At 38.4% G+C, this 23,571-nt stretch overlaps 1 protein-coding gene and 1 long non-coding RNA gene across 2 annotated transcripts in view; both read left to right on the top strand.

The window, feature by feature from the left end:
• ARHGAP8 (Rho GTPase activating protein 8) overlaps window positions 1–22,411 on the top strand; it is a 43,844-nt gene extending 21,433 nt beyond the window's left edge. Inside the window, 6 exon segments of the mRNA XM_086886295.1 lie at window positions 178–276; window positions 1,387–1,497; window positions 9,864–9,920; window positions 15,502–15,518; window positions 21,584–21,666; window positions 22,286–22,411. Of these exon segments, the coding sequence (XP_086742421.1) occupies window positions 178–276; window positions 1,387–1,497; window positions 9,864–9,920; window positions 15,502–15,518; window positions 21,584–21,666; window positions 22,286–22,411 (493 nt within the window).
• LOC147653795 (uncharacterized) lies at window positions 7,303–9,827 on the top strand. The gene is made up of 2 exons (XR_015285780.1): window positions 7,303–7,353; window positions 8,887–9,827. It is a non-coding gene; the product is annotated as an uncharacterized LOC147653795 (long non-coding RNA).
• Window positions 22,412–23,571: the final 1,160 nt, after the last annotated feature.

Genomic DNA, 23,571 nt, shown 5'->3' with positions numbered 1-23,571 from the left:
TAGCAAGGTCTATCTCTAGCTAAAATATGTAATTTTTCTAAAATCCTTAATTCTTTTAAAATCAATGACTCACATCAGCACTTACATTTTTGTAGAGTTAGAAACTAAACCCTTTGTAAATATTCCTCCCATGCTAATTTTTATACTACTTTGTGATTTTTAAAAATTATTTTTTAGCCACAAGTTTGGGAAAAAGATCACATACTTGAACTATTTAGATGATCTGGGAGAACATCTCAAATATGACCAGTTAAATATCCCTCAAGAAGTTATCTGGCATGTGGTAAATTTAATACACATTGCCTCACTTTTTTCTCAGGTGGAGTTGCATCCTGATCATTGTATTCCAAGAAGAATCTATTTCTTCAGTGATTTAAAGTGTAATTTACCTGTTTGTGCTGGGTTGGATTAATTCTGAAAGCTGCATGGCCATCACAGACATACTGAAGTGCATCAGGTGTTTAGTTTTCTACAGATTTGGAGAAACTCCATCTCTGTCAGAGAGCATTTTCTTAATATGACTGCTACTTCTGTGTGAGTGTTAGCAAAACCAATCTATATGTCATTGCTGCTTATAGGTATCATACAATTTTCTTGGGCAAAACTGTAATCCTGACCTCTTTCCTTACATATTGCAACAGGTCGACTTCTTTTTTATGAAGAGCATTCCCAGTCAGCAGTGTTGATTGATTTTAAACTTCCTGGGTGCGTTTAATGGTGTAATGTAGCTGTTAGTGGATCCATTATGGTTATGTGGTGTGTAGGGAGAAGTATTTGAGAGTGGATGGGAGATGAAAAGGAAAAGAACTGCACAGGGCTGGAATAGTCAAGCACCAATATTAGTATCAATAAGTCTTTCTAACGTGGTGCTTTACATGGAAATGCTTTGATGTATTGAGAGATTTTATGTCACTGCTGAATGAAAGTAACTGGAAGCTTTGATTATGACTGTTACTGATGCCTGGTGGCTTTTTACACACCTTTTGTGTAAAAATATATGGGATAACAGAAAATACCTTAGAGCTTTGAGGTTATAAATTGGATTGCATGGTTGCCAAAGAAAAGGGAGTTGTAATTTGAGGAGCAAAAATGTCTGAATTTTGCTGTTAAATTATAGTGTCATTCTATTTTTTGGACACATTTATTACTATGCTCCACTGGTTGAAGCAAAAAGGCTCTTCTATGTCTTGCTTAAGTATTCCACCATAAATACTACTTTAAAAATTTGTCATCCTGAAATTCTGTAAGAGAAGGTTCTGTAAGATCTGCAGGATATACACTTTTGTCAGGAGATCAGCATCATGAGCAACACTTGTAGCTGTTCACATATACATTCTGCCATCTGTGGTGCACAGAATATCACTGAAATGTTGATTTTTTTTGCAGATATGAAGAAAATCTTTGGAGGAAACAGAAGGGAAAACTTCCACCTATGGTTAAGATTCCTCCACCATGGCCACCTCTGCCTACCCAGCTATTTGGAGTCAGCCTGCAATAGTAAGCCATAAGATTCCTAAAATATGTGATTTCTGTACCCTGCAGCTTTCTGTAATGTGCATATTCACCAGACAGACTGCCTGCAAATAATTTTTTTGTTATATATTTAGTTTCTCCTTCTCTTTAAAAGTCACTAAAGTATGAGGCCAGACAATAGGTTTTATGAATTCAGTACAAGTCTCACAGTCCCAGTGACCTGCCTGATTTTCATGTTGCAGTATCTTTAGTCAATGCTATCATGGTTGCACAACTTTTCCTGGTGGACAAAAGTTTGCCTGTGTGTGCCAGAGCTCCAAGCCGATATGTTGCTGGTGGATGCTGACAGTCTGAAAGTGTTTTGGAGATATTTAGATTATGGATAGCCAAGCCAAAACAGAGCTTCAGGTTCAGCAGTGGCTGAATATATCTACAATGGATGCTCAAGCTATTATACATGGTTGTTTTGTTGCTCACACATTGTTCTGGTGTTTTATGAAATGAATAAAATCATGCCCTCCCAGCCCTGATAGCTGCTTGCATAGATTACAGCCCTATATATAATACAAAAAAATTGCTTCCCTTACATGAGGAATGGGATGGCAATAGGACTTGTAAGATTAAATTTAATAAAAAAAAAACAACAGCAAAAAAGAGACCATGAAACCTAGTTTCCTACCCACAGTAATTTCTGTCATCTTTCTATTCTTCTCAAAAGCAGCTAAAGAATACTGTTCACATTCAACAAAGGCAATTTAGGCTATCTGGTACATGCATTTTTTTCAAACCTCCTTCTACCCCCAGTCTACTTTTCTGGTTTTAATGATTCGGCTGAAAATGAGACACAAAATAGATTTTTTTCTGTTGTTCAGTGTTAAGCATTAGTCCTTTCTAGAAGATACAAAATTAGTACAATCAACATCTATTGTGTAAGGGTTACTATGAGATTGACTTTCATGCTTATGAACTCTTTAGAGTTCAGCCTAACACTTGAAACATGGCTAACTCACTTCTCTAATTCAAAGGATATCTTTCAGGTGGCTCTACTGGGCCATTAAGAAGGACAGTGTTTTATGCCATGTTTTATTCACTCTTGTGCAAGTGGCATCACTACTTATAATTACAAATAAACAAATCCCCTATAACGTCTGAATCAGAAATTAATTAATTTTGACTACATTTGTAAAGAAAGGTAAAAGTGGAGGAGAAGAAATAACGTGTGTTGGAAGCTTTTAAAATCTGAAGCAAAAAAAAGGTATCAACTTTCATCTTGAGGAATGAATCGCTTCTGCTTATTCCCTCTCCTTTTATGTTATTTATAGACTATGATGGCAAAACAGCATTGATCTCCCACCTGTCTGGCAAAGAGGCAGGTTTGAAAGCCTCTTCTGGTTGAGAGGCTCTTCTCTTTCCCTGAAGAGGTTTGCAGGAGGGCTGATTTTATTTTTATATTAGCTTATGGGAAGATGTGGACTGTGTATTTCATTAAAGTTAGTAGAAGTTACACTACCAGGGAAGCTTCCCAGATAAAGTTACTGCCATTAAAGGACTGTTTCTCTGTGGAGTCTTTCTTTAGTTCAAGAATAGAAATTAGAAGGCACATAGGCCAGAAATATCATCATATTCAGTACTTCTGGGATGATGATCTTTATTCAGTCAGTAAAAGATGTGTGAATGGGCTTCATCCAGAGCACTTCTAGGTGGCCTAATTTTCCTGAGATGTTTGATAATGGGATCCCAGTGATGTCTGGCTCTGGAAGGTGGTGAAGCCACCTGCTTTAAAACATGCCTCCCTAGAAGCAGCAGGCAATGCTCTCTCTGGTAACACTCCCTCTTGTAAATTTTTTATCAGTTTATATTGGTCAATGCTTTTCCTTTCATGACCTATAACTGAAAACTAGAAGAGCAGAAGGTGACTAAACCTTGGTTCAAAATATCTCACTTTTGTCCAACACATGAGAGGGGAAAATCCTGTTTTGTTAGGACAGTGAAGTGAAGCTGAAGGAAGTTTCCATTTAGACAGTGATAAATCAATGAGTTTCCAAGACCTGTACCTTGCCTTGGAGGAATTTTTGAACTCACAATGACATTTTTAACCTTGTAGAGTTGGATTTTCAAAATTATGGAAGACAACTGGGAATTTAAAAATCACAGAGTGTCTGTGAGAACTGGGAGTATAATTCTTGGGAGTGTAATCTATATGGAATTTGGTTTCATTTATAAATGAACAGAAGGACTTGGGGTTAATTCAAAACTTTTCTTCCCTATGTAACCCCCATCCACTCAGGATGCAAAATCTAAATTTAAAATGGCTGCATTTGCTGTCTTTAGACCCTCAGAGCCACCCTAAGCTCTTTCTGGAGAGGAAAAAACACACACCAAATTGGTTTCATCTTACATGTCTATCCAGCTTTACTTACATTTGCTTGTCTGGGATTTAAACATGTGCTTTGTATTAGGCACAGACGTGAAGTGGAAAACCTTCCTCAATTTGAGCTTCTGTGAAAACTCAAAAATTTGGTCTTTGCAGCTTGAACTTGAATGTGGTAACAGGTTGTCCTGAAGCTTCCACTGGAACTACACTAATTCCAACAATAATGAATGAGCTTGATAAAAGCATTTAAATCATCCAAAGTTGCCTTATAGGACATCTTCAAAACAAATTGTGGGGGACCAAAACAAGTTATCCCTTACTCTCTTTTAATTCTTTATGCCTACAGGTACAGACCAGACTTGCCCAGTTTGCTGAATGACAGTCTATCTAAAGCATTTATGAGTGGCTTACCTGGCTGCCAAATTGTGCCTTTGATGGTTTGATCTCATGTTAAAGACAGCAGAATTTCCTTAAAAATATAAAATAAGACAACTGAAATTTATGTTCATCTTCATGGGAATATCAGACAAAACAATCCTCCTGGGGAAGTTATGTCCACATTTAATTTTTTGGTTACAGTGTAATGGGAATCCGTGCTCAGGTTTGATATGTGCTGATGAATGTGTCACACAGAGTGGGTGGGATGGCTTTGCACATTTGCTGTTTATTGTGTCCTGCTCTAACTGGCTAATTCAAGCTTCTTATGTGCAGGTAGTGAGGAGAGCAACAACCACAGTGAGGTAGCTGAAAGGTTAATCAAGCCTCACCTCAAGTCTTCAGCAGAGGGAAATGGCAGGGAATAGCACTGAAACAAGGCAGACACAGAAGTATTCCTCCTTGGCTGTAAGTTACAGCTTACAGTGATCAAAGACTTTCAGAGAAGAGTACTACACTACTATGAAAATGACCTTCTATTACTCACCAGTAGCTACTGCTTTCATAAAGCCAGACATTTCAAACAATGTTCATGCATTGTGTTGCTACAGTATGACTAGTTTCCTGCTTTTTCTTCACACAAAAAAATGTAGAACAGAAGGAATTGGCTATTCAAATCTATCTACTTTAGTTTGGTCTGCATGTCAGGGTGAAAAATAAGATATTTCTTTTAAAAGTCATTAGTGAAGGTTTTATGTTTAAAAGGGCAAGGAAAAGTTATGGGGACCATCTGCTTTTGTAGATCAGATAAGTAGAGTTAAAATGCGTGAATGAAGTATCCTAAATTCCAACAAAGAAATTAATAATTGACTCTATGGGCCAAGCAGCATCATTGTCCTGTGCCGTATTGTCTGATAAACACCTGTTGCTGCACCTGATGGCCACTCATCAAGGAAGGTCACAGCTGAGCTCAAATACAACACACAGAGTTGACCTTGACTAACTATTGACATTGTTCTGTTTTATCTGATTAGTTTTTAAATCTGAAATTAAATATCATTTGTGAGAAGTCAGGAAATGCTTGCTTCTTCTATCGAATGCCATGGCTGGGGGAAAGAGGACAGAAAAAATGTTCAAAATTGTACAGTCCACAACTGTACAGCTTTCTCTTGTTAATTTGTTGTCATAAACATTTCAGAGTGCTTTCCTTTTGGTCATAATCTTTCTGCTTGTCCATGCTGTGTATGCATGACCAGGGAGGAGGAATGCATTCTAAACCAAACCTCCACGGGCCTCAGCAGGGAGAAAATGAAAGGGACAGGAAAAGCAAAGAGAGAGAAAGATTATCAGCCTAGAATACCTACTGACATCTCAGTACTATGTGTGGGAAACTGTCTGCTGTCCAGAAATGAGTCATTGGGTGTGTAACGTGTTGCAGTAATTGATCTTGTATCCTACAGTGAGAAGTTCCTCTCCCTGGCACTGTGTTTACCAGAATAGATCTCTCTGGAATTTGACATTGCTGCTATATAACTGAGATCTGTGAATCATTTCCAGAAGCTGTAGTGAGCACTGTAGAAATGCTCTGTTCTGTTCATCACTAAAGCAAAAAGAGTAAGAAAATACCTCATTTCAAATTGTCTGCAGCACTGCCTAATCCCCAATGAACAGTTTGCATTATCTATCATAAGGCATGGCAGCTCATCCCACCATCCTGGACGAGGCAGGAGAAACATGGATTGTTTGGCAGGATCCAAAAACAGAGGAGAGAGGTGTTATTTCATTGATCTTTGAGCTGGTCTGATTTACATTAACTGAAGTAATGTCCCCATCATTTTATGTCACTTTAGGTCCAGTAAAGTGAAAGCTGTGTTCCACAATGTGAAATGCTCTGAAAATACTCATCCCAGCTCACCCCAGTGCTGCAGAAACAGAGCAATACTTTGCATGTATTTGCATGTCAGGGAACAGACTATTCTATTTTAAAATACCATTTTTCTTGAGAACCTTGTTCATTTTACTGAGAACACAAACAACCTTTCCTTCAAGGGAAACTGGAGTCCTGTAGAAAATGGTAGAAGTGCAAAAACTGTATAACTGTACCCTTTTTCCCTAGGGAAAAAAAAAGTGATGTGTAGGGTTTATTATTGGAAATTATAGCCCAGTTATTTGTTTTATCTCTCTGACAAATATACTAGTTCTCAACAGGAGCAAGTGCTGTAAATAATGACTTTGCTATTTATACACTGAAACAGGAAACACTTTTCTGGGTAACAATAATAATTAGAGAATATTTTTAAAAAGCTGCTGGGTTGCTATTTGGTTCCTCTGGAGTTAGCAGCTGTAAGAAAGCAAATGCAATCAGTGCAACTTTAGAGAGGCTGAGAATGGGTTCCATGAGCTTAAATTGTCAATAATAAAGATGTAACAGCTTCCAAGCACATTAAAGTCTTGATGATGGTCCCATTTAAGTGAGTTAGGCTTTTGACTAATTTTAATAAAAGCTGCTCTGAGTGTTTAGGGCTTAAATACATGAAATAAAATCCTTTGACACACAAGGAGCATGTTAGAACTCCCCTTTTAGAAAAGCTAAAATTAATGTGCATTTTTTCCCCCCTTACCTTGATTTTCTGCAGGCTTTTCCTCACTGACATCAGGAATGTTTGCCTCAGTACTGACCTCATCTCCCACCCCCTGTTCTTCTTTAGTACCTTACTGGGAGATATAATTTCACTGGGGATTTCAACTTTGCTTACTGTGCAAAGAGACCCTAGAACTTCCTTCCTGGTGTGGTTTATTAGCTAGACTAGTTTATTAATGGGGCTGCACAGTCACTGCACAGTTTGTTCTGTGTTGATTCTGAGGACTGAGTCATGAACTCGGTCCCGGTGGCAGGAGTTTCTCTCATGAGTGAATTTTTTTTGTGGAGTGCTCATAGCCTCTGGTTTAGCTCTCAAAAGTCTGTGATAATGAGGAACATTGAGGTGGTACTTGGTCTTGCGAGTCAGGTCATAAATATTTCTTCTGGCCATTATCATGTCATTATGATGCTGCAGAGAATCATAACCAGCAGGTCTGGTGCTGTTTTGTGTTGAAATTAACAGTGCCTTGCCAATGTGTAAGAACAAGAGGTTGGATAGTTTAATCTAAACATTATACTTGCAAGCAGCAGCAAATAATGATAATTTCTAATGTATAAAACACCATACTTTAGAATTATCTGAATTAAATTAATTCCTTGCTGTTAGTATTTCCTTTCCTGCAAGTGTGTTGCATACATTGTAGAATTTATTTGGTCAAATGTCTGAAATTGTCACACTGTGAGCATGGTTTGTGAAATTTGCCTGTATTTTTAAAGTAATATATGTGTTTGTTTACAGCAAGGAAAATTCCTCTTTCCTAAACAGTTCATGTTACATATAGATACAGCATTAACCCCTACATAGAGCATCATTGAATTTTATACACTTTAGAATCTAATATGGGTGTTTTGTTGAAAAAGAACAGTCAATGGATTTATTTTTAGTAAGACTCACAGAAGAGCTTTGGGCTTATGTCATCCAAACTTGACAGAGGAGTAGAGCTTTCCCAAATACTGCAAACTTTTAAAAATCATTGCTTGAAAGGATAGAAACTGTAGCAGGAATTCAGTTTTCTCTTGCCTTTGGTATGCTGGTGCATCAGTTAGTGTTTAGATGGTGATTAGATATGAGCTGCTCCTTACCTATGAGGAAATATGAAACAAAGTGGTGAGGTTATGAAAATACTCTGTAAGGGAAGTGAGGTTGTAGATGTATAAGGAAATAATCTTTGATTGCCAAGATGAAGAAAGAGCTAGGACCTAGGATAGAAATCCATAGAAGCAAAGAGCAACTTCATTAGTTCTTCAGCTTCATTTTAAACAGCAGATTGGTCTAATATTTGAAATAGTAGGTGGTGCATCAGTGTGCTTACTACAATCACTTAGTGACTTGCAGTGTTTTCTGTAGCAAATGGGAATGTGATACATGAACTATAGTATGGGAGAATGTGGATAACATAATAAAGATACTTTAGTGCCTGGGAAGAAGTTGGATGGCGAAAGCAGGAAAGAGGAAGAGTAGGACTTGGTGGGCAATGAAACTGTGAATGGGAGAGACTGTACTAATCAGTGACAGCATTGTGTCCCTGGAGTGATGAACTGAATCAAAATATTTGATGGCTTAATAACCAAATAACATGAAGTGAATTCCCATGTCAGTTTATGAGTAGGAAAGGCAAAACCACAGGATATCTAAGGCATAATCTTGCTCTGAATCTTCCTGTTGGAGGATCCTCTCACTGCCCCTGTATGCAAAGCTGGGAGTGACCAACCTCTTGAGCATGGAGACCCAAAGTTAACATATCTAAAAAAAATACAGGGGAGAGAGATTTGACAATTTCCCTGTCCCTCCATGCTGACTAAGTTGCCGTAACATTCCTTTTGGAGTAGTTTTTACGTGTAGTGTAAACACAGAATGTAATACTGGATTACTCTTTCCATGCAATGATGTTACAGAAGTTGTGTCAAATAGAACTCCAGTCATTATGAGTTAGTTTATTAAAGTACAAAGTAATTAGTAAGCCTAGACAGAAAGAGAATCACAGTGCTTGGAAAAGGCCTTAAAAATCATTGTTTTCTGCAGGTGCAGCTTCAGCTGGTAGCACAAGGTCTACTTTATAATATGAGGTTGGTCTGTTATTTTTTGTTCTTGATTACTATAAAGTGTAGCAGAATGCTCAGCAGATATTGACTGTCTCTTTTGCCAAACTGCCAAAACCCTTTTTTTTCAAAATAAGGAAGATAGTTACAGAATTTTCTGTTCTGTCTAGATCCAAAAAACACTTGATTTTTTTGCCTCAACTGTTCACTCATGAAAGAGAAAGGAACCTAATTTCAAATAATTAAAAGCATTAATAATCTCACTGCATTGCTTTGCCTTCAAAATAAATAGCACAATATCCTTTTAATTATACAGACACTATAGCTTAAAAAGAAGCAAATTACAAAGAAAAATCTACATGACGAAAGTTTCCTAAACTTGCAGCATCCCTTGATCAAGACTTAATGTGAAGCATTTTTTGTGAACTCCTTCCTTGCCTGCCTTTAAGCTGCTTGGAAACCCTGTTCCACCAAGAGTCTCCAACCAAGCCTGATAGGAGGTGCCACTAGCAGCCTGTTGATAATTAACACATCTCAGCTAGGAGATGCCAAGGGCAGGGAGTTAAATTAAGCAAAACCAGTCTCAAGCAGGGAGAAAGTTAACTTGGAATATCATTCTGCCACTCTGTCCTTGCTTCCCTTTCAGCCCAGCACATAGCACTTATTTATTTCTGGGCAGAGGGGCAGTTAGACAGCTTTCCTGGCAAGAAATAGGTGTTTAGGAATGGCTCTTTGGATAGAAACCCAAGATGCTTGTTTCAGATTTTCATCCAGTACCTGTTGGAGTTCTGAAGAAATCTCTTTTTTGGTACTGGTGCCTTCATTTGTGAAATGTAATGTGTATGTGTTCTCAGATTTCTCTCAGGTTTTTTGCTCAGACTGTTCTGTCTTTTGAGCCTTTGTCTATAAATGCCATTTAAAGGATGTTACTTTTTCTTTTTTTTTATCCCTCTCTGACAGTTTGAAGGACAAAAATAAAGGTGAACTAATCCCTCCAGTAATGAAGGAAACTATCCTGTCTCACAGGATATGTTTATATCCTGAGAACTAGAGTGGTGACTGGGTGCTGCCATGAAAGGATGGAAAATAATTATTAGCAGATTATTGTCTGAAAAAAAAAAAAGTCTGATACTGTCTTATTAAAAAAAACCAGACACAAACCAAACACTAAACAAGTTTTTTTTTCTCTAAGGATTAGTTAGGAAACAGCAAATCTGAAGAGTGTCTTGAAATATGCATCATAAACCTATATAATACTGTTGGAATTAAATAGAATCTCCAATAAAAATCAACGTAATCTAGTTTTTGCTTTCAGTATTCAAACTATGTGTGTCTTAATATGGGTTAATTTTAACTATTTCCACCATGGTTTGGTCTGAGTTTGTGATAAAGTGATAAATTACAAACATTTTAAAAAACTTGCTCTGAATATGCTTCACAATTTTGAAGACAAAAGGAGGCAGGCAAGAAAAAAATTACTTCTCAGCTTTATTGCTAATTTTCAAGAGAAATCCTGGCTTCCATTAGGTCAGTGTGAGATAATACATATATAATTGAGGACAGACTAGATTGACATTTGCCCTCATCGCTAGGCTATGCTCTTTTGTGTTTTAGTTTATCTCTGGGTAAATAAAAACATTAAAAAACTGACCACTTTTTTTTGTTGTATGTTCCATACTTTAAATGAACCTTATTAGTGATGAGTAAAGGAGAATCAGAGAGAAATCCACTGCCCCTTAGAGTGTGCAACTAGTGGAGCATCTGCAGGCTCCGTCTGTAGGCATCCTTGTGTACAAAACAGCTGGCTCCTTGCCCCTAAAAATTGCTGATTTAACTTTAGATTACCTGCAGCAGGCAAGGCTGCTGCAGTGGGGCCAGTTCTGCTGTTAAAGGCAAAGAGTTCCTAATGGACCTTTTGGTTCCTAATAGACCTCATGGTCCAAATTCAAGATTTCCACTCAGACCCGTAAAGGTCTTTGGGTGTGCTGTTTCCAGAGTGGTGCTGATTATGAAAACTTTGCAGAGGTAGCTTGTACCAAATATTATGGTTGAATACAGGGAGTGTAAATAGTTCACTACTAAGAATGTGGAACACAAGTGAGTGGCATTTCTGTAATTGCTATTATCGTAAGAGGATAATTAGAGCTTGTGTGGTATATCAGTGCATGCCCCATCTGCAGATGAAACCCAGATTTTTTTGTGTTTTAAATTGTTATGAAACAAACATCCTTCCATATACTTAGTTTCTCTTAGCAGCCAAATACCTCTTCCTAACTAACCATAGGAGTCAAGACAGCTATAATGAGGCTGAGTGTGGCACCAACATTATTACCTCTTACATTTGTTATTACCTAGAAATTGAGTGACAATATAGCCACAAAAATGTTAATTAAGTTAAACTTTTGCCTGTGTATATGCTTTGCATTCTGGTACTTTCTTGGGCTCATTTAAAGATTTTAAAGAAACAGAGGGTTTATGGCCATCATTATGCTGTGTTAGTGACCAATAACTAGTTATTCATTCATTGATCTGACATAAAACCTCTATGTCTTGCTTTTGTTCTTTCTGGGTGTTTTGTCTCATCACTGCTGCACCAGGTTCATACTCTTCTCCCTCAACATTTGCTGGGTCAGCTCAGATACCTAGTTTTCTGAAGCAGCAACACCAAATGTGCAGTAGAGGGAAAAAAAGCAAGTTATGATGGTTATGGTTAAAAAAACTCCAGGGTCGACTCATCTTCATCACTGCAGCATTTCTCCTAGATGAAATATGTGCCATTCTGAAAGCAGCAATCATCCTTGAGTTTTCTCCAAGCCTTGTCCACCTATGGCTAGAATTTCATCTATTCAGAGCACTATCAGTTCAGCTTGGAAGGGATGGACTCTGATGAGACTTCTTGTCCTATTTTGTACATCTTCACAGATCAGTGGCAGAGTAGTGCTGGCCACTGATTCACAGTCCAGTTCAAGCTCTTCTCAGCTGAACTATCTTATTCTTTTCCTCAGCTCTCAATCCTTCCGTGCCCTCAGGAAGGAGCGCCAAGGGCTTGGTCAACATTATTTTCCAGCCAAGCACAGAGGTTTGCTCAGAGCTGTGATATTCCATATCATAAAGAGATTTCCACAAATCAGATTTCTAAAGAGAGATTTCTTGTCAGGTAGAGTGTTTTTTTGACATTCTCAGCCAGCTGATGCTTGAAAGCCAAGTACCTGCCATGCCAAGCCTGTTAAGTAGTAGGTGATAGACATGCAATTTTTTGCACTTGATTATAGGTGTGCAGGTATCTGTTGTACCTGCTGTCTGCTGTGATTTTAACTCTTTCTGTAAATCTGGAATAACTCAGTTGTGCTGTCTCCAGCATGTGCTGTCTCTGTGGGTTGCTGACAGCCCCAGGAAGGTGACTGGCACCATTCTTTGCACTCCAGACATGGCCATAAGCACAGTGAAAGCTTCAGTTTCAGTTTTGTCACTGTCTTCTGGAAGTGACAACTATTCACTGTCATTCCCCTGATTCATTTGATTTTGGTAGTTTTCAGCCCTGCAGAGTTAGCAGGAAGTAGGTTTGGTTTTCACCCAAGGTGCAGTAGTTCCACCCTTTCTTTCATTGCTACATTTTCACATGTTATGTACTTGACATCAGTTTTGGAAACTCTGAGTTAGGGGACAGAAGCTTCTGCAAAATCCTGCTTCGTTGGCAGTTAGGATTTCTTGAAATATCAGCGACCCTCTGGCATCCCTTATGTCCATTCTGCACTTCTCAGACTTATTTCTTGAGCAGCTCTGGTGCAAGAGCTGTGCTGCTATTCAGACTAGGCAGCTGCAGTGGTGTGTCCAGCCTAAGGAAGTTCTCAGTCCCTGAAGCTCACCCGACCTTTTTCACCTCACTGATTCCACTTCCTTTGACAGATTGCTTGGGGTCACAGTCTTCCTCCTCAATGTTTAAATTTTGTGCCTCAGTTTCAGACACCTCTTTTTGCAGCAGCTTCTCCCAGTGTGGAGGCACTGTCACCTGTACAAATGAGTCAAAGCTCCCCTTCTTGGACCCAGTTTACATTTATCTGACATTTACATTTATTTGACTGCATAGTGCTCTTTCTGACCAAGATTGCTCTCGCTGGATCCAGGTAGTAAGCCTCTCCAGTACTTTTACAGGGACTAAAGAATTTCCTGTTTGCAGAGATTCATCTACATCTGTCTATATTTTAGAAACAAGAACTATCATAGCTCATGTCTTAGATGTATTGCAATAAACACAATAAGCTGAAGTTTCCTAATTCCTGTAATTTTCAGGTTGTTTTTTTCAAGAAGGGGATAAAATATAGCCATTTCACCATTTCTATTCCAGCTTTGCTTTGGAGTGAAAAATGTTTTTAATACTGAATTTTAAAATTCCTGATTTCGGTTTTTTAAACTTCCATGGAGAAGAATTGATTTCCTAAAATGTGTTCTGAGTATCTGAAAAAGTCATCAGCTCATTAAGACTAAACTCAGAGGTCATCTTCTGGACCAAACCAGAGAAATTAAGAGTTAATTTGAGAAAGAAGGGTGTGATATAATCCTGAACCCATGTGATGATTTAGTCAGGCCAACTAGTAAAAAAGCTTGTAAAAAAAGCACATTTGTAACTTGCTCTTCATATTAACCAGCAAACCAGAGGACTTTTTTTTTTATATGCACAGCCTCAAAACCATCTAGTTTATAAATGCAAGGCTTGACTTGCACTAAATAAAATTTTTGTGTGTGTGTACTACTTTATCTCTTCTATGCCCTTAGAAATTACACTGCTTAATTAAATATCCACTCTCTTTTTCAGAACAGTTCTTAAGTGTTTTTAACCTGGTATTGTTCCTTTCACAGGGAACAGCAACACTTGATGCTTCACTCACAGGGCTTTTTCTCCAAGAAGCCAAGCTTAGTCACAGGGTGCTTATTTTTTTTATCTGGTCAATGTCTCCATGTGTCCTCACCATCTCCTCTGTGACAAAGTGAGACTGTAAAAGGGGGCTGCCCCTCAAGACCAACTGTTTCAGTTAATCTCATGCTGTGAAGGATAAAACCACACAACAAAATCTGGTTTTTGTTTGCAAACCCCCCAATATCTGGAGGTCAGGCATCAGCTTTTGTGTATTTTTATTTGATTGAATACATATATAAACTGTGCTGTTAAGACCTGCATGAAGATGTCAAATAGGTTACAAAGGGCAGGGATGTCTCTCAAGTGAAGCCTATTTCAAACATGAATACACTAATTTGTAGCTGGTTTTACGCAAAATACAACTTTGAAATTTATAGATAGGATTATTACTGTTAATGTATTTTATGTTTTAGAGAGTATCCTCAAAGGTATAAACAACATGCTTATTCATGCTTTAAAAAATTTAAAAGCAAAGTGACCTCCTATGATCATCACTAAAATTTCCAAAATTTGAAAACATTTGTGTTCTACAGAGTGGCCATATAAGGAAACAGCTACAAGAGAATTGCACAGAGAATTGGTTACTAAAGAGCTCATGTGAGATCAATAGCAGCTCAGAAGGGATGGAACAATAAGGTCATGGTGAAAGAATTGCACTAGGGAATTGCAAAGCAGAAAAGAAAACTGGTCCCTATAGGAAAATTATCTCACGGATATCTCTCCATGGCCAAGTCTTTCTTACCCCACCTATTTTGTTGACTTGGAAGTGTTACACAGCATAAAGCTTTTGTTCTTTGTTGTCTTGTGGTACCACAGGAGAGTCCTGGGTGCTGACTCAAAGGTCTAAATGAAATGGTAATAACTATGCAGTAGAAATTTAATGATAAAGTAATAAATATCCTATTGTATGATTATAGTGACAACTGAAGCTGTCTTTTATCTGTTCACTAGAAGAAGCAGTGGTAAACAATGATTAATCTTTCCTCTTTGTCCCTTCCATGAATCACAACAAATCTTGCTGATGGAGAAAGTTCTGGTTCCATTTTTTTTAATGGTGGTGGTAGTCAGAATGGGTAGAGATGGATGGTTATGCATTCTGAATGTCTGGGGTTCTGTAGCTTTGCATCCTGGCCTCCCCTTCTTGTGATAAGTCAAATATCTTCTAAAAATGCAAAGCTGGGAAAGCTTCACATTGGCCACTTGAATATTCCAAGTTCTTGGCTCTTTTGTTTTCATATGAGTATTTTTACATAAGGTTCATGGAGATGAGATAAATTCCAAGACTGGTTTGTGCGCCATCAAATAAAAATGAACTTTGTAGTAAGCACAGTTTGTACTTTTTGTGCTCAGGTGTCGTGGTTTGACAGTGGCCCAATGCCAGGCACCCACAAGAGTTGCTCCCTCACTCTGCATAGAGGAGAGGGAAAAAAAATTAACAAAGGTTTCATGAGTTGAGATAGGGACCAAGAGAAACACTTCAAGGGCAAAACAGTCTCAACTTAAATTTTCAAAATGAATTTATTATTAACAGAATCAGAGAAGGATAATAAGGAATAAAATAAGCCTTTAAAACACCTTTCCCTTTCCTTCCCACCCCCCAGCCCCTCCCTCCTTCCTACCGACAGCACAGGGAGACAGGGTAAGGGAGTTTTTGTCAATTTTTCAGTCAAAATCTTTCTTCAGTTTGCTTAGGGAGAGAAGTCTTTTCTGCTACGCCACGGGGTCCTTCCCACAGGAGGCAGTTCTCTGGAAGCAAGGGCTTTCTCTCTCTTCGAGTCTCCCACAAAATTAGAGCTTTTCAGCATCCGCCTGCTGCAGCATGAGCACTTTTTCCCACAGGCTGTGAGTGGATCTCTACATCCCCCCATGCACTTCAGGAATTACAGGGAGACAGTTTGTTGTGTTATAGTCCTTGCCACAGCTTGCAGAAGAATCTCAGTTCCGACATTCAGAGCACCTTCTCCCCCTCCTTCCTTCCACTGACCTCAACTGCCATGTTGATTCTCCTCACATGTCCATTATCTTTTCCTTTTCTGTGATCCAGAAGAAAATTGTTATCGTAGGTTCTTTTGTTCTCAAGTTCTTATAGGGTTTTGTAGCACTGAAAGGCTGATCTCGACTGGACTGTTGGGGTATCACTCGCCATGCCTCTTGCCACCAGCCATGTGGCCCCTGCCTTTCAGCGCCTCTCTTCATGCAGGATGCTGAAAAATAAAAGCTGCTGCTGCCCTGTCCCTTCTGCCCACAGCACAGCTGGTGAAAAGCAGCCAAGCAGGTACCGCTTGCTGCGAACCTTGCCGAGATTGTCGCTCGTTCTCGGTCTTTTCAGGGCCAAGTTCTTCTGGGACACTCCCTCACGGGGAGATTTGTTTATCTTGGTTCTGTGTCAGGAAGGATACTCCAAAGGCTTGTTAGGCTCTTGTTTCTTGTGTTTATTAATATATTATCAAAAGACTTGGCATGTCTTCCCCAGACTTTCTGCTTAACTCACCATTGCCTAACTCAAATTGGCTTGAAAGGCACAAAATGGCCTTGAAATATGCAGCTCTTTTATCTTTATACTTCTTTTCACTCAATTAACAACAAACACGTAAATGATTTTTCTTAGCGACCCAATGACCCAACACCTGTGTGCTGCACTGCAGCATTCTCTATCCAATCACTTACTGTTACCCAAAAACCTCTAGAAGAAGAAGATGAAGAAGAAAGAAGAAGGAAAGAGACAACACCCTAAATCCTCCATCTTGTCTTCTGTTCTCTAAACTAGTTTAAACTCTAAACTAACTTTTTCACCCAGTGACTTAAGAAAACTCTCTAATTTGCACACTCACACTTTTAGTTTCTCTATTTAACTTCAGGAGTTGTTTTCATGGTGTTATATGAAATTTAGTGTTATCTTGGATGTCAGAGCCAGGTATCAGAGATAAGGGCACGCACTCTGTGCCTCAGACTCCAACAGAGATGGCTGCAGCCATGCAGCAGCTCTGGAAAGGAGAAGCTGCAGTCACCACCCCGCCTTTCTGCCTGCAGCGCAACAGGCTAGAGGTGGCCAGGCAGGCAAAGTTCACTGCTGGCCATGCCCAGATAGCCACAGTGGCTGCTTGTGGCACTGGGATGGCCCCAGCTGTGGCACCTCCCCACCCCTCAGAGGAACCTGCACATAGTTTAGATTTCCTTTTTAAATATTTCATCACAGAGGCATTGCCAACTTCTCTAATTGGCATAGCAGCATGTGTATTCTCAGAGCCATCCAGGGATTGGCTTTGCCAGGCACAGAGAAAGCTTCTAGCAGCTTCTCACAGAAAAATCACTTGAATAGCTGGTTTCTTCCTTCTCCACCAAAAACCAGCCATGCAAAACCAACACATCGGGCATTACTAATAAATTATTCTCAGAGATTCCAAATGTAAACTGAGAATATTCGTTCATACGTGAAAAGGCCATAGAATGCAGTTCAAAACTTCAAGGACACAAATAAACTTTGGATTCTGCTGCTGCAAGGCTTTTCAGTAGGACTGGGAATGTCTCTTTCCTTTTCCTCTGCTCTTGCTCTGCTGTGCTCTTTCTTGCAGTGCAAATCACCTTTATGAGCCACAGACATCCCATTCATTTGCTCTGTATTCATTGCTCAGAATGCAAGGAGAAGGAAGGATATGCAATCTCCTGCTCAAACTTGCACTGTTATACTAGCTTTAAAAAAATAGTTCAAATTTGTCTTAAACAGTAAAGTTAGTGCCACTTTGGGCATTTAAGAAGAAGCAGTGACAATTAAAATATGCTATAAACTCAGCAGTCCTTGTATTAGAAATAAATTAGTCCCGAATTAAAAAAAAAAATCTTACTAGAGCTAGGAAATCTGAAAGAAGATGTCTTTGTTTAGACATGCATTAGTGGGAATGAAAATCACTTCAAAATCAGGATGAACACTTTGTAAGAATTGGCAGGATCCTAGTTGTAAGAAACATTTCCAAACTGAATCTGGGACAGAAGGAATTCAGATGCTCACTCTTTGCCATTTCTCTTCTGAAAGCAGACAAAATAACAAAGGTTTTTGATGCCAGCAACCCTCATATCAAGGATGATTGAAAGAAAAAGAATGTAATTTTCTTGTCTGCCTTTCTTTGACAAGTTTCCAGCCATTTGACAGCATGTGTTGCTTTAATTTATCTTTATCATTTTTGATTTTCTGTGTCTTTTTTTGTGGGACAACTGATGGGGGCAAGTAGGAGGGGAGCTAAGCATTTTTAGCAACAGTAAATAAATGCAGAGTGTGACACAGTTGTGTCATGGCACTGTGAAAGATTGTCTACTCTGGTGAAAGCTATCTTATTTCAGTGTGGAATAAAGTGCCTGCCTGCTTTCATTTATGATTACTGACATTTAAATAATTACTCAGTTGCATTCTTAATCACAGTATCACTTTATTGAGTATAGATGGCTTCTTTGCTAGTCATACTACATTTTTTTGTGTCTAGCGCTTAATATTTAGAATTAAATTTCACTCTTTTTGATCTGAGGAGTTTAATGCAGGTTAGTAAATGTCCACTGATCTCTGTATTTGTTTATTCTGGTGAAGGGCAGGGGGCAGTTTGTGTGAATTAACTCATCACAGGCTCTGCAGTGGTGATAGAATCTAGTGGCATGCAGTGCTCATCAGAACTGGGGAATCCAGGCTCACACCCTTCATGCCCTCACAGTGCTCTGGCACTGCTACTCCAGGGTGAATACTTTATATAGACTGTGTTGTTTATGCTGTTTATGGTGAAATAGCTCAACTTGTACACAAGAAAAAAGAAGTCTTTTTACAGAGACGGCTGTAAGAGGTCATGCTGTAATTCCGGTCATGCTGGAATTCTTTTGGCAGTCTATGTTCAAACAGAGGCTCCCCTGGACTTGCTCCCTGTCTTTCTCAAGAGAGGGAAAGAACACATTCTTTGCTTTTAGCTATTTTTTTTTTCATCTGAGGCAAGAAGTTTTCCCCAGGACTGTGGCTTCTTCTTCTGGAACTGTTTCCCTTAGCTCCAGTCTGGAACACCAGAACATCACCAGGAGCCCTACATCATGGCCTGGCATGGGAAGGCTGCAGGGACTCCACATCCCTGTCCACAGCCTGGTCTCTGGACTTCAGGAGAAGCTGAGCAGAACTCTAAACTCCACCAGCTTTCTCCACAGAGAAAAGGTTTTAATATCTAACATTATTCATTCTTTCTCTCATGCCTGTGTGCAGCCTGCTTGTTAAATAAACTGTTTTTTTTCACTTTCCACCAAGAAATTCCTGTCATATTGGTGGGGGAAGGGCTGAAACCTACTTCTTCAGAGGAGATTCCACTTTTAGGATGTTTCCTTCTAACTTGTCTCAAACTGAGACACTTCCCATCATTTGTTATGAGACCCTTGTTGGGGCATATGCTAAAACTGTTTTCAGGTTATGTGACAAGGGAAATGCTGTCTCTCAAATCATGGATTTAGGTAACTTTCCCTTGATCAACTTAAATACAGAGAGCACTAAGAATAATTAGTAGTTTTACAAACTTCTAAAGCAAAGTGTCCTTTTCAGTTCATATTTCTCACAGTTCATCAGTGTACCCAGGCTCATTGTTTTCCTCCATCAAGAGCATAATTGCTGTTGACTCATATTTCTGTTTAACAGAGACTGAAGTCAGAACCCTAGATTGATTTAAGAATTGCTCTAATTTCTTATTTTCTGAGCATCTTATATGTCAAAAAAAAAAAAAAAAGTGACTTGATGTTGTGGTTCATTTACTGTTGAATATGGCTTTTTCTTTTTCCCTAAGAAAAAGAAACCTACATTTAACTAATTGCACTAACCTACATTTAATTATGTGTCCTGTCATTTGGCTGGGTTGCCCACAAATGTAAAAAGCACTGGGTATATTTACTTTGGTAGTTGGCTTGTTGCCACCTGTACTCAAACAAATTGCTGTGTATTGATTCAGTTTCACCTGGCATGGGAAATGAGTTCCAGAAGAATACAGATATTGCCTGTATCCCAGCTTTTTGCAGATGAAAATAAAAGTTGCTTTTCCCTGTCCAAAAACATAACCAGCAAGAGCTTAGTGTTATGTGCCATTACAGGAACATTGATGGGAAGCAGAGCCAGATAAGCACAGCTGTTGTCTGTGCTACAAATAAATGTTTTTAATAAGACTCTTGAAAGCTTAAACAATAAAGGCAAAAACCTGTTAATAATTGATATTTATTACATTGTAGTCCTTACAGCAAGATTCGCATCAGATAAAAACACTAATTATTAACCCAATTCCTGCAAACAAAATTGGAAATGTTTCTGGATATCCATTTTCTGAAAGAGTTGTTTGTACAGAACACCTCTAGTCCACTGACAACCAGTATAAAATTGCTCAGATTCTCAGGAAACATTTGCTGAGGACAGTGCCTTGACAAGCTAGTAGTTCCCACCTGCTACTTCCCAAGCAGTGTTTTTGGACAGGTTGTACAATAAATCGAATGGAACGGTTTTACTACAGTAATGTTATCTGCTGTAATTTTATTTAAGTGAAACACAACGTGATGGAGAGTAAAGCCAGGGGTCAAATATATCATACTTGGTTTCTTTAGTAACCACATCTGTTAAGAAGCTTAGATATGGTAGCTTGAGATGTCCTTCTCCTTCTAGAAGTGAGTGCATAAGCTAACATTTTAATGTTCAACAGGCAAGGGCATATTTTGCTAGGAAGTAACTAGGAGCTATATTCAGCTGAACTCCAGCCAAACCTCTAAACCTAGTCAGTGGAGCACTTTCAAACAGAGCTTGAGGTCCTTGGCAAAAGTCCCTGAAACTTGTCTATAATAATGTAGTTCAGTGGTATGTTACCAGTTTTTTAGTATACTGACCTAAATTCATGTGAACAATACTAGATGATGGGTTCATTCAGGAATTTTGTTATTATTTACTGATTTTTCATGCATGAAATACCTCTGCAATCTGAGTGAATTTGAAAGAATGATTGAGTGTCCTTCATTAATACATGACTCAATTTTTCTAGGACACAGTAAAGGTTATTGATCATGCAAACAAACTCATGCGTACTTTAGTTGAAATATTAGAATGTTTCAGTCTGGCTGCTTACCTGCATGAAGAAATAAAAAAGTCAATCTGGTCTTCCTCACTCATATACAGAAACACAGAGTAGTGCCTCCAAGCTGTGGGTAGTCTACCAACCTTCTCAAAAGTGCAATTTCTTGTTTAGTCAGACCAGCACAGGCTAATATTTTAGATGACTCTGCTTCCAGTAGGAATTTCCAATTCAGACAACATGTGAGTAAAATTACATTATGTGCTGGGTGTGAGGAACAGCACAAACTGGAAAGAAGGAGAGGGAAATGAGAGTTTTACCAAACTCAAAAAGCAAGAAGTACCACAAGTCTCAAGAAAAGTAGTAGTTCTTGGCCCCATCCTATTCTGAATAATAATTAAATAATAATATAATAAAAGATAAATAATTTACCTTGAAAACTGAGGTCCAAATGAAATCCTTTTTCAACATTTTTCTTCCCTAGATGAAGTCAGATATCAGTTAGTCCACAATGTTAGGTACATATCTTCCAGGATATTAATTCAGAACTGCGTCAATACTAGGATCAGATATTTCAAAACACCATGGATGGGCAGAGTTTTGAGTCCCAGTGGCTTCCAGAGGGGTGTAAGGAGCAATGATCTGCACCAAAACACATTAAAACAGTTTATTTTGTTTTATATTTGTTTAATTTTCAAATTATTTTTCAGGACTACAAGTAGAGGGCCTCTTCAGGAGGTCAGCCAGCATCCAAACTATCAAAGATGTGCAGAAACTACAATCAGGGTAAATTGTCATCACACCATTGCCAGTAGCAATGTGAGTGCTCCTGGTTTTGTTGGTGAAGCAGAAATGCAATTTCTTGCAAATAACTAATCAAAGCCATTTCAAAATAAAATAATAAGAGCACTAGTAGAGAAACCTGGGAGATAGCAATAGGTATTTAATGCTTACTGAATAGCAAGTCATCTCTTGATGTCAAACCAGAGCTGTAAAAAAATCTGTAACAGCTAATGAGGTTTGAGTCAAAAAAGATGTATTTGTCACAAAAAAAAAAAAAATTGTGCACTTTACTGTAGTCACAAAGTACAGTCCCTGTGTCGTTTTGCCTCTGATTATGGCAAAGAAATATAATTTTACCTAATAATTTATGAAATGTAGTGAAGTAATTTTGTAAGTCAATGACCTCCCTGTGAAGTCGTCTTATGAATTGCCTTTATGGGGAGAACCTCTTTTAGGAAAATTAATTAAACTCTATGCAAATGAAAAATGCAAAAATAAAATATTAGGAGTTACCAGCAGCAGAAGGACAAGAGGTTTTCTGTTCAAACTGTTGTGTGAAACAGTTTTCAAGTAGCTTCAAGAAAAACATATCACTGAATGTCCTTTTTGCTTCTTCTCTTTGAGTTAAGTCTGTGAATTTTGATGATTATCATAATATCCATATTCCTGCTGTTATCCTGAAGACTTTCCTTTGGAAACTCCCTCAGCCATTTGACTGTTATGAACATATCCTTGAAATCATCAGTGAGTGGTGATATATATATGTGTGTGTATATATATATATATATAAAAATATATATATGTATATATGTATGTATATATGTATGCATGTATATAAGTATGTATGTATGTATGTATGTATGTATGTATATTGTTTGTTTGGTTTGGTTTGGTTTTTGTTTTGTTATTGTTTGTGGAGTTTTTTTGTTTGGTTTGTTTTCTTTCAGTGCAATTATTCCCACAAGAGAACATCCTGGTGAACTAAGGATCTAAAGCTATGAATTATGAAACTTTAATTATGTAGTCTTTGTCGGGGAGTAGGAGTTTACTATGCCAGTTTATAATGCCCTTTAATGCATGGGGCTGGAACACCTGAGATACCAGAATATCTGGGAGTTAGTACCTACTTACAGAGAATGAGATTTTTGCCATCCAGGCTGTATCAGGGAACCCAGAGGGCTTCCAGTCACAAGCATGCATTTTCCAAATCAAGGATTCATCTGTCCACACAATATCCCAGGGCATTCTGAAGAACAGGTCTGTTCACAGGAAGGTGGTGGAAATTGAGGGACTAAGGATTATCACTCAGAATTTTCACTGGAAAGAATAGGGAAAATTTGGAAAATTATTTACTGAAGGTAATTACACTTTTCAACTGGACAAGTGGTTGAGACAAAACAATAAATCAGAGTGATTTATTACAGCTTGCATTTAGTTTTAAATTTGCTCCTTTGGTTACAAATCTGAAGCACAACTCATGGGCCCCAAACCTTGTCCATTTTCTGATTGGTCCAGGTTTGACAGTTTGAATTTGGCAAGTTTTTGAAATGGTTCTTTCAGGAAAGTCATCCATCCTTCCCCAACATGAGGATGATTGCAGGGACAGAACTCAGCAGCACATTCATAAAATGTAAGCCTCTACTGATTCTTCTTTACTGGTTCTTTAGCATTAGACTGTCATGGAAAAATATAACTATTGTTTTTTACTGAATGGTTTTTGGCTTCAGAACTGGGTACCTGTGGCCTTCATAGTGCTTTGCCAATCTTCTTTGTGAGGAGACTTCTTTGAGCCCTTTAAATTTGTGTGTGTGTTGATAAATCTGCTCCACTGCCAGTACAACGCAGAGCCTGTGGAACACAAGCACTTGTGCACACTCATCTCTCCTGAAATCAGCTGAGCAAGCAGAGACATCCT

The sequence above is a fragment of the Cyanistes caeruleus genome, chromosome 4 (assembly GCF_971803275.1).
Source record: "Cyanistes caeruleus chromosome 4, bCyaCae1.hap1.1, whole genome shotgun sequence".
Taxonomy (NCBI): Eukaryota; Metazoa; Chordata; class Aves; order Passeriformes; family Paridae; genus Cyanistes; species Cyanistes caeruleus.
Note: the sequence above shows the minus strand (reverse complement) of the source record. Positions and strands in the feature narration are given on the sequence as shown.